We start from the raw sequence: 16,535 nt of genomic DNA on the forward strand, positions 1-16,535 counted from the left end.
GGCCATTTTTAAATTTACTCCGGACGTAAACGCAATGGCCTTAATCAAGCAGTAAATATATATTTTACAAATACAATCGATTTATCAATCATCAATCAATCTACTTATAACCACTGAGGTCACTTGAGAGGACATAACGAAGATACCGGAGGTAGTCCTAGAGATAATAGAATTTAAAAAAAATATCATTGGAGTGTATTTGTAAACCTCCGATAAAGCCTACTGTCCCGATGAATAAATAGGCTTGCGGTACTATTTCCTCGCGATAAGACTAGAAGTTTCCCGCGCTTTGTGAACGTTAGTAACAATAATGAAGTTACTTCCCGTAGGATGCTGTTCACAAGAAGCAATACTTTACTAGCAACTAGTAGTAGGACTTCGTTACTTAATGTAGGCCTATGTTGTGCTCTGTATCTATCAGCCTTAAACTTTATGAATATTCTAGGAAAAGGGATCAGGTAGAACATGTTAGCTACTTTGTTTGGGGCTTCAGCCGCAGGGGCACAAAGCACACGTCATTTTCGAGGGTGTCGGTAAATTGGGTGGGGGCTTCCAAAATAAGAGGAAATTATGAAAACTACACTCTAGTTTTCTCCTTTCACACACAAAGATACAGTGTAGGACCTTCCAAAAAGCGACATTTTAGACAACCCACACACAAGCATACACATAGACTTTATTAATGGAGTTCATGAAAAAGAAGAACCGGAAAGAACACGCATTATTGTAATCCGGAGGCCCTATGTAAATACTCCTAATTCAGCAGATGAATGAATGTGATTGGATTTGAAGGGGGTGGGGGGGGGGGATAGAGGCGAGAAGACGAAAAAAATCCAGAGATGATGAACACGATGCGATGATGATCATGATGATGGTGACAATGATGATCGATTGTGCCGTTGTAGGCGTGAAGATGATAATTGGTACATGATATGTGCTTATTGTGATCGGTATGAATAGGTCTATAATAAAGCTTGTATAAATATTGTGTATTGAAACTGTTTATTCATATAGAGTTCTCCAGGGTGTCCCATTCCAGATTCTTCAGCATTTGTGAGACACTGCTCTGTTGTTTGTAGTCATTCATACAGAATCTTGATAGCAGTGCCTTACGTTGAACGGATTCTATGAGGTGAATATCTCCTTTGTCATACGGATCCCAGGTAGGCTCCTACTCTAAGATGGGTCTACCATAATGCTGTGTAGGCAGTGCTAGTAGCTTTGATGGACTTGGTACGGAACCATATAGGTTCCTCCTCATGAAATCAAGAACCTTGTTGGCTTTGGCGGTGATCTTTTTGTAGTGGGTGTCCCATCTCAGTTTGTTGTCAATTTCTACCCCAAGGTATAGATGCGCGCGCTAACTTCTTGGAGATGTTGCCCACAGAAGGTGTAGGCCCTAATTCCTGTCTGGTGGATTCTGCTTGTTTGAGATTTTCATCACCGAGCATTTAGACGCAGGGGCGGATCTAGCTTTTTATAAAGGGGGGGGGGGGGGGGTTGGGGCGGTATGCGAGGGGGGGGGGGAGGGTGTGGGAGGGGGGTGTCCCCCCTCCCACAGTAGGGAGAATTTTTGAAAATCTGTGTGTGAAAATGGCGTTTTCTTGCATCTAAAACACCACTATTTTTGGTATAGAGGTCATTGCCAAAAAAAAAAGATAAGATTTTCTAAAAAAATGGTCCCCGGATTTTTTTTATTTTTTTATTTTTTTTATTTTTTATTTATTTATTTTATTTTATTTTATTTTATTTTATTTTTTTTTGGGGGGGGTTGCAACCCCCCCCCCCCCCCCCCCCTCTAGATCCGCTTCTGAGACGGGTTGAATGACATGGCCCATTTGCTCTGCCAGTCTTCTAGCTGGTGAAGATCTTCTTGGAGAGAATCTTTTTTATTTGGTTTTTTTTTTTTTTTTCGTTGTTTTTTGCTTCCTCACCGGATTTTCGGAGAGGGGGGCTAAGTAAATTAAAATAGCAAAAAAAAAAATAAAAAAATGTGAAGACCCTTTGTGTGTTTGTTTGTTTGTTTGTTTGTTTTTGTTTTGTTTTGTTTTGTTATTGCTTTTTGTCATGACTCATCCCATCCCATTGGCATTGGGTCACCAACCCTTCCCCCCCCCCCCCTTCGCCCCATGCCCCCCCCCCCCCCCCCCCCCCCCGACCCCTGCCCCCTTACCGGCTAGCGGCTACCATCATCGAGTACTAGTAAACAGTTAGTTACGTACCAAAATGGGTAGGCCTACTTTTACTGCTAGCTGTATCTGGTGCTGAGCTCGTGAAGTCATCTGCTGATCTTTGATCTCTCATTACTTAGATCTATACTTTATCTGCATAATAAACATTTTCAATGTGCCTTTGAAAATGATTCTTGACCCACGGCGGCCCGGGGTTTTCTGGTGGTAGTCGTAGCATTGAAGTGCCGTCTTATTCACCCCAGTAGCCTACAGTCCGAAGTATTGCGGTTTATGTAAGTACAGTTCATGGTTGTTACCTGCTGCGTATAACAGAGTACCGTGGCGTCTTTGACACCTTTGTAAATTGTATGTGTGTTTCTCGTTTCACCAGCTTTTGGTTAGTTGTAGAATCTACGTGCCATAGAGTTCTATTTCTGTGAAAAAAAAGTTTTGTGCAGAATGCATGTCATGATATGATAACCATCAAAATTATCAAAATAATAAAATTAGATATGAGGCAAAAAACGACTGACCAAGCATTTATTTGCATGCTGTGGGCATTGCCATGCCCATGGCTTATACTGCATATGGATCATGGGCATCAAGACAGGACAGAGACCAAGTGTCGAGTGATTGCCAATCATTCCAAAGATTTCCCTGCCTTTAATGATACCCAGCAGAACTCTCTATCACCAAAACTCCTTACCAAGAACCATTAGAGGATGGAACAAACAGAATAATAATACAGTACCCAAGGAGGTAGCCGTTGCCATGCAAACTCATTGATTACAATTTGTGTCACAAGCCTTGGCCCAGCAGTAGTTACTTTAGATCTTATAGCATACATTTTTAAAAATTATCTTATTGTATTTTCATTTTTCATTTTTATGGACTTGCTGGTGTATTGATTATTTACTTATTTTTATGATTGTTATTTCTGCAACTACTTAGCACTTGAACCCTCCAAGACTTGTGATTTTGCAACTTAGACCTCCCCAAAGGTGACAGAATAATTAAATCGGCAAGTAAATTGTGGTCACTTTCACTGAAGAAGAAGAAGGGAATTGTTTTGAAAAATAGATTCTAGTCAGTGTCTTCATAGCAGTGACATATACATATAACATTGGCACCATATATATTTTGTATTATATTTCTATAATCGAAGTGTTACTGAGGTTTTCTTCTTCCATTTATTCTGCCGCCTTTAGTCTTTTCTTCTTCTTTGCTTGGATTACCTCCAGTCAGGAGAACTGCCAAGGTTGCAGGGTCAAATAACACATGCATGTTGTTGTTGTTGTTGTTGTTGTTGTTGTTGTTGTTTTGTTTTTTTTGGGGGGGGGTTTAGAAAAAGAGTACCGGGAGTTGACACTGTCACTGGCTTACAGTGATGATTACACAATAGTAGGCTCTTTTTAGTGTGTGAATATCATGGATGTAAAGAATAAGAAGGATAGAAGAATAATAATGATACTGTATGTAACAATAATAAAAAGGAAATGGCAAAAGTAGTATTTTTTTTTTCTTTTCTTTATCCAGGGTAGTCTCTTCAGCGTTGATACTGTTCTAACAGCGGGCCCTGTCATTATTATCACCCTAGCATCGCCATGGTATTGCTGTGTGGCTATAAAAGGAATATGATCGTGATCTTGTTCAGCTGTAACTTCAACAGTTTCTGTGTGTGTATTTATCCTACTCCATTTATTTCTGTTCATTCTGTCAGTGCATGCAGTCTTCATTCACACTCCAGCACCCCAGACTTAGTACACAGTGGAGGTGACATACTCTTTTAGGGCTACTTTTTCTTTACTATTCAATAAGTCTTTTTTCTAATCCTTCTCAATGCACAATCTTGAATTGATTGCCTTGTGTGTCATTAGGGCCTATGGATAAATCTGACTTCAGAGCACTGTAACGTATGCTGGCCCTAACTTGGGGGGGGGGGGGGGGCGGCTTCCAAAGAAAAATAAAAAGTACTACCAAATGGTTATGCAATGAGCCAGGTGCATTGCTATGTCATTGCTTAAATTATCTTTTGTTAGGCATACTTGAAGCCCCCAGTTAGAAATTACCATAAAAGAACAGTACCCACTTGAGTCAAATTGGTCTATATCCTTCATTCATTTAATCTCTTCCTATGTGCTACCTGTTTGTACATGTAGTAGAAATTGTTGTCCTCCTTAATGCAACATTCTTGAATTTACATTCAGATTTAGTCTTATATCTCTTAAATAAAGGGCAACTGATGCCAGTTATCATGAATGGGAAGGACTTGCATTCATCTTGGAGGGGCTTTCTTTCAAAGTATGTGTGGATCTTTCTGCTTCCTATAAGGTACAGTGTATGATGTAAAAGATTTTCCTGTTTTGTAGTCCATGGAAACTATGTATTGTAATTCATTTATGTTTGCTGATGTATCTGTAGGCATACTCTTCAATTCATGTCATTTGAACATTAAACACTGCACTCCATTGCATACAAAAAATGATTTTATACTTTGCAGTTGGCAAGAGTTTATATCCCAGATTAGTGTTCCAGAGTCATACAGGGCTGTTGACTTTTAAACACAAAGGAAAATTGTACCAACTCCTTGGTATAACCAGTGAAACTTGCACACATTGATATGTGATATTTGGGGCATTGTGCCATAAACGTGACACCTTGCGATCAAGTACTAATGATTGATATAGAGCGATCTCATAGCAAAATCTGACTGATCACTTCGAGTAGGCAACCTCAAAGGATGGAAACAGAGCTAATGGTAATGATGCTAACTTCGTGGAAACAGAGCTAATGGTAATGATGCTAACTTCTTTGTCCCAGGTACAGGTACATGTAACTAACAAAAGTCAGAAAAAGATATCAGTCATATAGGGATCAACAGAAGCCCCCCTACATTCCACCTCTTGAAAAATAAAGGAAAAGAATGACTTTTCACCAAGAGATTCTTCCTGTCGAAGGTAGTGGGGGAAGGGGGCATTGACCTTTGACTCAACCAACCACGAAACCACCCTTACCCCCCCCCCCCCCCCCCCATTAAAAAAGGTGCAGGGGTCCTTGAATTGGTGGTAATACAAGTATCTACTATATATTTTACACAGTTCGATTTATACCAAAATGTTGCAGCAAGGACAAGGTTCACCAAAGTTTATTGTGTATTGTGCACCTCTTGAACTATTTTCCTTTTTATCTCAATAGAATTGTGTCAGTGCTTGGTATTTGTGATTGCATGATTTTTCTTTTCTTTTCATTTGCAGTAATGACATCTCCTTTTTTATCCAAGGGAGTAGTGAGAAATAACCTATGCCATGTTGATTTAAAATTCTGTTGAGAAGAGAAAAAGAAAAAAGTCTTGTTTCGGTTTCATGCCAAAATATCCTTAATATCAACAGTAGTTGTAAAATAATCACAGAACCTTGCGATGTTTTGTTTGTTTGTTTTTTGTGTCACTGTTCAGGCAAATGAGACTTTTTGATATTCCTGATATAGAGTTTTGTAAGCTGTTATAATCAGTTTGAAATGTTTAAAGAGAAGAGTTTGTGGCTCACGTGTTTTCCTCTTTTTTTTCTCTCTCTCTCCAGTGTGCTTATCTATGGCTCACATTCCATTTTGCTGAATCTGTGCAAAGATGAACGGGGCAAAATTGTGTTCAACTCAGCTGCTGTTGTCCTCCTGACAGAATTAACAAAGGTAAGATCCTAACAGACTGATGGTTGTATGACACGTTTATTGAAGGCTTCTTTGCGAAAACTTGAGATGCAAGTTTTTCCAAATGCGAGGTATAAGATGGAAAATGTTCAGTTTTCAAGAGGAAAAGGCATTTACTCACGAATTGATTTAATGTGTATTTAAGTTACACTGAGCATCGGTAAAAAGAGACACATTGATCGACAGAGTCAGAGATAGAGAGATAAGGGGGAGGGAGATATAGAAAGAGAGAGAGAGATATATATCATATGTATAATTAAAATAGAAAGAGAGAGAGAGATAGAATTGAAAAGATATTGTATGGTTTTAAAGCTTGGTTTTTATGACACACTGATGGTACTTAAAAAAAAGGTCAGTATTTCCTTTTTGATACCCAGAAAAACAAAAGCTGTCCCTTTCAGGAGCACTGCACATAATATAAAAACAAAAAAGAAACCTGTCTACAGTCAAGGATGGATATCTACTCTGCCTGACTACTTACAGTTGTTGATCTCACTGGCTCTCTGGCTCTCTGATCTGAGTAGTGGTAAAGATGGAGGCAAGTCAGCCAGGATGCTTCCCTTTACCTCTTGCTGGATGTTTGCCATCCCGGCCTTACTCTACGCCATCAACAACAACTTGGTAGTCTTCATTCAGGAGTTTATGGATCCAGCCAGTTTCCAGGTACATTGAACAGTGGGTTGGAAAGTAGCTTTATAAGCATGTGTACGTAACTTCATGGCCATTGGGTGGGAAGCATTGTGAGCATTGATCTCTTACATATTGAGTTTATTGCTAGTTATTCCACACGATGATTACTGTAAAAGTGGTTTCTTTCGCGTACAGAAACTTTCGCGGTTTCCATCGGTGCGGAGTTTTTCGCGTGTGTTTAAATTCGCGGTCGGTAATGATAGTGTTGTACAAGCTACGAGTTTAAAACATTTTCGCGTGATGTTAAATTTGCGGTTCAACCTCAAAGCGCAAAAAGCGCGAAAATAAAACCACCGCGAAAGAAACCACTTTTACAGTACCCACAAACCTAAAAACTATCATTCTCTTTGTCATTGTGAGAGTCACTCTTCTGTTTACGCATTCCGAAATACTCTAAGCATTCTTAGGAGATTATAGTTTTTTGTGGTTTGTATCCCAAATCACTAAGAAGATAATTCTGAAATTTGACCATTGCTGTGATAATGCTGATGTCATAGCCCAGTATCATGTGCAAATAAAATGTTGAGAACATTGAGAGAATTTCTTTGCAGAATGTTTGCTGTCAGAATATGACTTCAGTTCTTTATGTTTTCTGTCCATCCTTCCCTTGGAGACTGATACTGTACTCATTATTTTAAATAAGATTACTATGGTCATGTGAGATTGTAAACAATGAAGAAAGTAAATTATAAGAATGAATAGCTTGGCTTGATCAAAAGCAGTGAAAAATGTATATATATATATATATATATATATATATATATATATATATATATATATATATATGTATGTATATATATATATATATATATATATATATATATATATATATATATATATATATATATTATATATGTCTTTATAGCTGGGTCTCTCCACAGGGTGGAACCATTTTTTTCTGAATATACTAGAGCTTAAAATGCAGGCCTCCTTTAAACCAATATCTACCAGTGATGACTTCAGAAAGAAAGCAGTATCCCACCAAGTTTTAGTGCTCAAACATCATGGGTATTGCAATAGGGTGTAGTTTAGACTGGAGAATTTATTGCCAATGTCATATAAATGTGATGTCCATGTGACGGAGGTTAATTTGCGGTGCGGCAAATCCATAAAAGATTGTTGTCGTTTTTTACATTTAAGCATGCATCACTATAGCAGGGGGGCAAAGTGCATATTGACACAGTAAAATTTAGCCATGTATGACCCTGCACCACAAAACAAACAAAAAGTCGCCAGATATGAATTTTTAGTTAAGACCACCTTCTGAAAGAGCAGACTTTAAGCTTTAAAATGATATATAACTCAGATCAAATGGACTCTCTTAACCTATTTAAATGTTGGAAAGAAATCACAAAGTCAGGGAAAGTGTGAACAGAGAAAAGAGGCTCTGAAGTACAGTGTCTATTCAAGTGCTTAATCTTAACCAAGCTGTGCTGGCTGTGCGATGAATGGGACAAAAAAAAAAAAACAGGAAGTAAACCACCAGAGTAAGAACAATGAATGGATTATTAGATTAAAGTGAAATTGAGCATGCCTCATTAACACATTCTGTCAATAATGAATGCCAACTGTCAAAGCAGTTAGCATTATCCTTTCAAAAGTTATTAGAGTTGAAATTGAAGAGTGTGTACAAGGTTTTTCAATTTAAAAGAGGATTCTAAAGAGACACCTAGTCGCACTATTTAACCAAAAATGTCGGAGATAAACTGCTAGAAAAACACACTTTCCTGCCGGTTTCATGATCCCAAATTTTAGTATAATGTAAAAGAAGACTTGGTCTTTCAGAAAAAATGAAAAAGTCAAGATTGGCTAGGTTGACCCATTTCACCTATTTTCAGTCCTCATGCAAAATCAGTGTGTGCGACTGTTTGTTCGTTTTGTGATGCACTGTCACATATTTAAAATGATCTTCATTGTGAAATGAAAACATTGATACCTCTGTTACATGACATCATGCAAGTTGTTGATCCAACCTGTTGGACTGACCCAGCTCTGAAAGGCAGTATGATCAATTTCCAGCATGTTGTACAGTATAAAGCAACCTCACAGTGTAAGTTCAGTGTAGATGGAGACTTGACTGCAAGTAAATGTTGCAGGATGCACACTGATTGGATACACAGTGACATGCTTCTGTCATATTTTAGTGATTTTAATAGATATTGATTATCATTAGCTGTGCCTTTAGAAAACTATCCATGCTATGTAGAACCAATTATTCGCTCTTACATTTCAAGATGTGCACGCCACTCCAGAAGTTAATCATTAGTCAAATCTGCACACTCCCCACATCAAATGTACATGTAGTTTGGAACATCAAACTTATATGACTCTGTGGACTCTTAATAACCTTTGAAGGCATTCCTAGCTTTATTTCCTCTGCCATTGCCATGAACTTTGTATTGGTATTGATGTGTAACAAACATGAAGCCATGAAAACCTCACTTCCCACAGTTATGTCAATGTTTGCTTTGTAAACTTCCATCTGAAAAAATTAATGGTTTGTCCCTCTGCACCACAGATACTTTGTAATCTGAAGATAGTCTCCACTGCCGTCCTGTACAGGATCTTCCTGAAGAACAGGCTTTCTTTCAAACAGTGGCTGGCGATTGGCTTGCTGCTGGCTGGCAGTGTGAGCAATGGGTAAGAAATCAATGCCAATGTTGATTGCCACAAAATCATGTAATTGATGATGCTCCCAAGATAATCTCAAATCTGTGCCATGACTAATATCATTGTAAAGCAAGCTTTGAAATTTAGGGTGTGTTTTTATGTAGTTTCTTTTTTGTTATACGACTTTTATGTTCACATGCAGTTGTCTCCATTTACAATCTCATTCAATTTCTATGAAATTTCCATTCAAGTTGGTGGCTTTAATGAGCAAAGTGTGGGTTCATTTTTCCCTCAGTCATTTAAGCTGGAATTGAAAGTAGTCTGTTGATTCAAGTATCTCACAAAATAAAATATGAATATAATCCACATGATAGAATGCTTCTCTGGTAACGTGAAAGTGATATTTAATGATAATGTTGATCATGAGAGTTGGCAGTGTTATCTCCAATCAGCTTTGCGATTTGTTTGTGCTCGTTATTTGGAGAAATCTTCATGAATCTTATTCATCCCTGAAATGCGATGTGCTGCAATGCCTGTTATATACAATTTCACCTGCAAGTAAAGGTCTTATTACATCGACTGAAGTTAAAGTGGGTATCTCTTTGGCTTGGAGACTTGGTGGCGATACGAGTCTCCCTGGTCACTGAGATGTCTGTGCAATATCTTCACGACGTCTCCAGGGATTCATGCGAGAATCTTTTCCGAGATTTTTACCAGTCTCCAGCTGGCCTCAGAGATGTCTTCACGATGTCTCCTTAGTCGCAGCCAAGTCGCAAAGACTGATTTTGTCCACTAGGGCTCAGAGACGTCTCCACGACCTTGCAAAGATCTACTGGCAACCTGCCAGAAATGTCCCTGTGACTGAAAAAAAGATGTCTCAGAGACGTTACGGTGATGTCCCCATGACTTCCAGGCAAATAAGTTGTCACCTTGTTTGGAGATGTTTCAGACATCATCCTGAAGTTGCCTTCTTGGTGAGAGCTCAAGCCATTTTATGGTCTGTTTAGTCGCACAAGTCATGGCAATTGCCGTGAAGTCTTCTCTAGTAAGGTTCAAAGTCGGGAGATGTAAGGGAAGCTGCTGGCAGACTGAATGTGTTGTCATCTGGCCAGATAGAATGTATTCAGAGTAGTATGAGTAGGATCCATGGAGTACCTCCTCAAAATTTTCCCATGGTTATGTTTATCTCTTCTCTTCTTTTCTCTTTTAGTCTTGCAGGCATCACATCTAGTGGTAGGTCCAGATCCCTGAGTGAAATTTATGTAACGATACCCGGCTTACTCCTCATCCTCATCTACTGTTCCATCTCTGGTATGTCTGGAATCTACACAGAATACATCTTGAAGAAATACAAGCAGGTAGGCCGCTATACTTGCGCGTGTTTTAAATGTTTTCTGTTGGTGGTGAAATGAAGGCCGAAGACAAGCATATTTATATACTTTATGTAACACTTTCTATAACTGAATGGGCAGTCTGTATCGGAAATGAATGTTTTGAAACACCACAGCTTGAGTTCCTTTAGTTGAATTGGTTTAACTGCATCAATATCCTTCTGTATGCATCTTTCAGTCTTTCAGATTTCTGTAGTTTATCCAACTATCGCAGTTGTAGCAAGTGAAAGAATTGATTTCAAACCAATGACTCATCTTTTTCTCATACAGACTTGCTTAAAGTTTCATATACAGCTTTCTGTATTTCTTCTCCCCTTCACTTCTTCCTAATCTAATGTCATAATTCTCTCTGTCCCCCCCCCCCTTTCTCTTGGCTGTTCACACTTTTCTGCTCTTCTTATTTTGGCCAAAATTACCCTTAATTCTTTATAACTCCCATCCTACCTTCCTGTTTGTTGATTTATATCTACATTAATTTTTTTATCCATCTATTCATCTATCTATTGTCTTCCTTTTTTATTCTCTGTCTTTTTTCGTAAGTATTTTTCTATCCAGCTATATGCTGCTGCACTCTTTCACATTATATATCCAAACTCACTCTAACTCTATCCCCATTCCCTCCCCATGAACACAAACACTTGCACTTTCCTACAAGAAACCCTGCCATCACTGATGGTCCTCTTTCTTTGTGCTGCTTTGAATATGATTAAACTTTTGATACTCATCCACTATTGAATGTGGTTTGTGATATTCCAGGTATCATTACACCAGCAGAATGTGTTCCTCTACCTCTTTGGCCTTGTCTTTAACTCCATGGGTTACATCATGACATCACCAGGGAGCTCTGATGGTTCCGTGGGAGGTTTCTTCACAGGCTTCAGTACTTGGACTGTAGTCGTCATTCTCACACAGGTGGGTGGCTGGTATTAACTCTTTGGCCTGAATTCACGAATGTGGTACAAATGAAACCATGGTTTAAACCATGGACAAAAACCATGGAGCGCCAAGTGTCGCACGGAATATTTCGTTACGACATTGGTCATTTCGTCGACAAATGACCGTTTCGTTAATAAAATTATCATTTCGTGGACGAAATGTTCTTACTTACTTACTTACTGCCCATTATGCCTCTATTGGCATGTAGGGCAGCAACGAACATCCTCCACTTCTGACGGTCCTGGGCGAGTTTCTGGATAGATCCCCATGTATGTTTTAGGGCCTTTAATTCTCCTTCCACTGTTCTTCTCCAGGTGGTCTTGGGACGTCCCCGCTTTCTCTTCCCTTCGGGTGTCCAGTGAAGTGCCACACGAGTGATATTTTGAGCATCCATCCTGAGTACATGCCCAATCCATTTCCATCGTCGTCTCAGAACAATAGTACTCATGTCTTCTTGGTTGCATTTGGAGAGCAGTTCTTCATTAGATATCTTGTTGGGCCAGAAAATTTGAAGGATTCTTCTGAGGCTTCGTGTATGGAAGACTGACAGTTTTCTGACGTCTCTTTCTGTCATTCTCCAGCACTCTGATCCATACAACAAAGTGGAGAGGACACAGCTTTGGTATAGCCTCAGCTTTGTTCTTGTGCTATACTGTTTTGACCTCCATACGTTGTTCAACATTCTGAAGGCCGTGCTGGCTCTATTGAGGCGTTGTTTGATGTCATTTCCTGCACCTCCGTCGCATCTCACAATGCTTCCAAGATATCTAAATTCTTCTGCAGTTGGGACATTTTTTTTATTCACTTGTATCGGTAATGGATCTGAGTTATTCAATATCATCACTTCTGTTTTACTTTCGTTTATCTTTAGACCGATTTGCTGTGCAAACTCACTCAGGCGTGTTGTTTTCGTTTGCATATGCTGGTGTGTATGAGAAAGTAATGCAAGATCGTCAGCAAAATCAAGGTCTTCTAAAGTTGAGAAAATGGACCATCTGATACCTCTTGATTTGTCTTCAGTTGTTCGTTTCATTACCCAGTCAATGGCAGTTATGAAGAGAAGTGCGGACATGACACAACCCTGTCTTACTCCAGACTTCACTTCAAACTTTATACCACTGCTTCCAACACTGCATGAAAAATGTGAGTAAAAGCTCTTTATGACAAGAACTATATCGCGTGGTATTCCATACATACGCAGAATTTGCCACAAGCTCTCTCTGTGGATACTATCAAATGCCTTCTCAAAATCAACGAAATTTATGTAGATCTGTCTTTGCCATTCTGTGCATTGTTCGATGATATTACGCAGTACAAATATTTGGTCAATGCACCCCCTTCCTCTGCGGAATCCTGCCTGTTCTTCTCTAAGCTCTTGGTCGACTGCATCCGTCAGACGTTTTACAATGATCTTTGAAAAAATCTTGCTTGGTATCGATAAAAGGGTAATTCCACGCCAGTTATTACAGTTCCTCAGGTTTCCTTTCTTTGGAATTCTAATAATCACACCTTCGGACCAGTCTCCTGGAATTTGCTTTCTTTCCCACACAGCTCTGAAGAGTGGTTCAAGATATCCAGCTGCAATCTCTGGTTCTACTTTAAACAATTCTGCATTGAGGTTGTCCTGTCCAGGAGATTTGCCATTTCTTAAGGACTTAATGGCAAAGATAATTTCATCTTTGGATGGAGGGTCAGTGTTTATGTCAAGGTCTTCTTCTGCTTCTTGAATGTCTGCCTCTACAGATGGTGGTGGTCTGTTCAGCACTTCACTGAAATGTTCTGCCCATCGAGCTTCTTTTTCCGTTTCTGTGGTAAGTGTCTAGCCCTGTTTATCAAAAACTGGTGCATCTGTCTTTCCTCTGCACTTTCCACTAATTATCTTGGTAAGTTTGTAAACTTTACCTTGCTCCCCTTTCTTCGCGGCATCTTCTGCTTGAGATGCTAGACCATCTAAGTAGCTCCTTTTATCTGCTCTTGCCTTTCTCTTGACTGTCCTATTCATTTCCTGATACTTGCAAGTATACTTTTTCTTTAACCGTTCTGACTTTGCATTAATTACAAGCTTCTTTACCTCTTTCCGTTTCTTTATGGTGTCCCATGTGTCTGCTGAAATCCATTCTTTCTTTTCCTTTCCTTTGTAGCCTATGCACTCTTCGCTTGTCTGAACAAATGTCGTCTTAGTTTTCTCCCACATTTCATCAATTTCCCTATCAGTGTCGTCAAGATCTGCTAAAGCTTGAAATCTGTTCTTCAGCTGAAGAATGAAAGAAGATCTGGTCTTGGGATCGTTGAGCTTTTGAACATCAAACTGTCTCCTTCCTGTTTTCTTGGTGCCTGCTCTCTTAAGTTTTACTCTTAATGATGCCACTACAAGATAATGGTCGCTGCTAACATCTGCTCCTCTCCTCACTTTGACATCAAGGAGCGAGTGTCTCCATGTACCATTTATTATGAGGTGGTAGATCTGGTTCCTGTCTCTGCCATTTGGTGAGATCCAAGTCAGCTTATGGATGTTCTTGTGTGGGAAAAGTGTCCCTCCTATGACCAAATCATTTGTTGCACAGAAATCGAGCAACCTTTCACCGTTGTCATTCATGTTTCCACAGCCATGTCTGCCCATAACTCTTTCAAAGCTGGTGTTGTCATTACCTACTTTTGCATTCAAATCCCCCATTACAATTTTCATGTCGTGTCTAGGAATTCTGTCCAATTCAGCTTGTAGTTGCTCATAAAAATCATCTCTAACAGATTCATCACTATCGTTGGTTGGAGCATAACATTGAAGAATTGAGACATTGATATGCTTTCCCTTCAGTCTAACTTCGATCAGCCTACTGCTCACAGGTTTCCATTCCAAAATGCAGTTTTCAACTCCTTTCTTCAATATAACTGCAACTCCTTCACGATGTTGGCCGTCATCTCTCCCAGAGTACAGGACAGTCTCTCCACTGTTGGTGGTAATCTTACCAGATCCTGTCCATCTGCATTCACTGATGCCAAGAATATCTATCTGATAGCTTCTCATTTCTGCTGTCACTTGTGCCAGCTTTCCTGTTTCATACAGTGTCCTCACATTCCAGTAACCTATCTTAGTACTACGTTTGGCATTTAGAACTTCCGTTTTCCTGCCAGTGGCTTCCTTGCGGCTTTCACCACTGCCATTCATAAATACATCTGTTGATGAAGTTGGAAGCCCATCACGCCTGAAGTTCTTGGTTTTGTTCGTTGCTGTTTCCGTAACAAGTTGTTTTTTACAGGACAGGGTTGTTAGCCCTGTGCCCAACCCCCAACCTGGAGGACCAGTGAATTGCTTTTCGTCTCGTCTCTACCCTTCGACCTGTCCAGCCTGGGTGGCCCTACCAGGAGATAAATCTCCAGCTGGCATAGCTCTAGGGGTCACTGAGACACGCAAGCTCTCCGACCACGACAAGGTTGCAATCCAGTCCGGAGAGACGAAATGTTCATTTAGTTACAAAATGTTGTCATTTCGTTACAAAATAATCATTTCATCGACGAAATGACTGATTTCGTAAGGAAATATTCTTTGCGACACTTGGCGCTCCATGGTTTTTGTCCATGGTTTAAACCATGGTTTCATTTGTACCACCTTCATGAATTCGGGCCTTTATGTGCCAATGAGTCAAATGTGTATAAATTTCACACACGTACCTATGGACAGGAAATTAACTACTAATGTGGCACACAGAGGGTTGATAGGCTTTATTGAGCAATTTAAAAATTGTAGCCAATGGTCATTGTCTATTTAGGTCACATGACCCAGCATGACTATCATGCAACATGCACCCTGATCCCCCTGCCATGCAGCTCACTGAACTACGTGGCTATACATGACTAGATCATAAATGGTCGTGGGTTCATGCAAGAAAGTGTTGAAGTGGCAATGAATCTAGAGAACAAATACGGCAGGTGAGGCAGAATCATCTGATGATATCTCTACAGAATGGAAATTCTTTTTATAGCTATTGCAAGCCTCATCATTATAGCGGTGGCCTGTTGGCCTGGGGCCATTAAAAATTGATGTCGGGCCACTAAATTTCCAAACAGGCTATATTTTGGTGGCCTGATGGGGCACCTTAGACACAAAATGGATTTTTGTGTTTTTGTTAACTTCAGATTCAAAGATTTAGTTTCCTGACTGGGCCACCGCAGGAAAAAGTAAGTGTTGAGCTCTGGCTATTGTATAGCTGTGATGATTTGGGAAATGGGAGAGGGGACGGGAGGGGAATTTCCTGATTGTCATTACAGTCATTCTTTGAATGAAATCTGACTCGATGCAGGGGTAGATCCAGGAATTCTGTAAAAGGGGGGGGGGGGTGCAAAGAAATATTTCTGGTGCCACTTCCCGGTTTCCCCTTCATTTTTGTTTTAATTTCTTTTGTTTGAACAAAGAATAAAGGGGGGGGGGGCGCCCGGTGCACCCCCCTCTGGATCTGCTACTGTAATGTTTTGATTTTAACTCTCAATGCTTTGTCACCACCAGTCTCTGAATGGCATGATTATGGGATTCCTCTTCAAACACGGTAACAACATCATGAGACTCTTCACCATCTCGGCCTCCATGTTGGTTACCACGGTATTCTCTGTCATCATCTTCTCACTCCAGCTCAACGTCTTCTTCTACATGGCATTATTGTCTGTCTTGTTTGCCCTCTGGCTCTATTACAAGAAGTGAGACAAGCAGTGAAGTGAATAATACCACACATGCCAAACCTAACTCAAAATTCAGCGCCAGAGTACTGCTGGGAGTTCAAAGTCATGATATCATTTTCATGCTTTTATTTGCAACCCTGACCCCACAGAACTCAGTCACTCCAATGGAAACTGATTTACAATGATGTTGGTTTGCCAGGACTCAATCAAACAACCAACTAATTTTCTGGCCATATTGTCATTTTACAGGCCCAAATGTCTGTTGCCATCACTTGTATCATCCTATGCAGTCTGCCGTGTCTTTTTTTCTGACATCAGAAACAAAGAAGCCAATTTCTTGTTTGAGAAAAAGAAATCTAAA

At 39.8% G+C, this 16,535-nt stretch overlaps 1 protein-coding gene across 1 annotated transcript; it reads left to right on the forward strand.

Annotated features, from left to right (window-relative positions):
• The first annotated feature begins 2,277 nt into the window (after positions 1-2,277).
• LOC139722302 (probable UDP-sugar transporter protein SLC35A4) lies at positions 2,278-16,535 on the forward strand. Its single transcript, XM_071633611.1, has 9 exons — positions 2,278-2,464; positions 3,708-3,847; positions 4,406-4,502; positions 5,750-5,858; positions 6,360-6,539; positions 9,085-9,206; positions 10,387-10,534; positions 11,324-11,479; positions 16,005-16,535. Exons 3-9 carry the CDS (start codon positions 4,414-4,416, stop codon positions 16,194-16,196), a joined length of 996 nt encoding a protein of 331 aa, XP_071489712.1. The 5' UTR covers positions 2,278-2,464; positions 3,708-3,847; positions 4,406-4,413; the 3' UTR covers positions 16,197-16,535.

Source organism: Diadema antillarum, unplaced genomic scaffold (assembly GCF_040938485.1).
Source record: "Diadema antillarum isolate AM-2024a unplaced genomic scaffold, OU_Dant_1.0 scf00000163, whole genome shotgun sequence".
Taxonomy (NCBI): Eukaryota; Metazoa; Echinodermata; class Echinoidea; order Diadematoida; family Diadematidae; genus Diadema; species Diadema antillarum.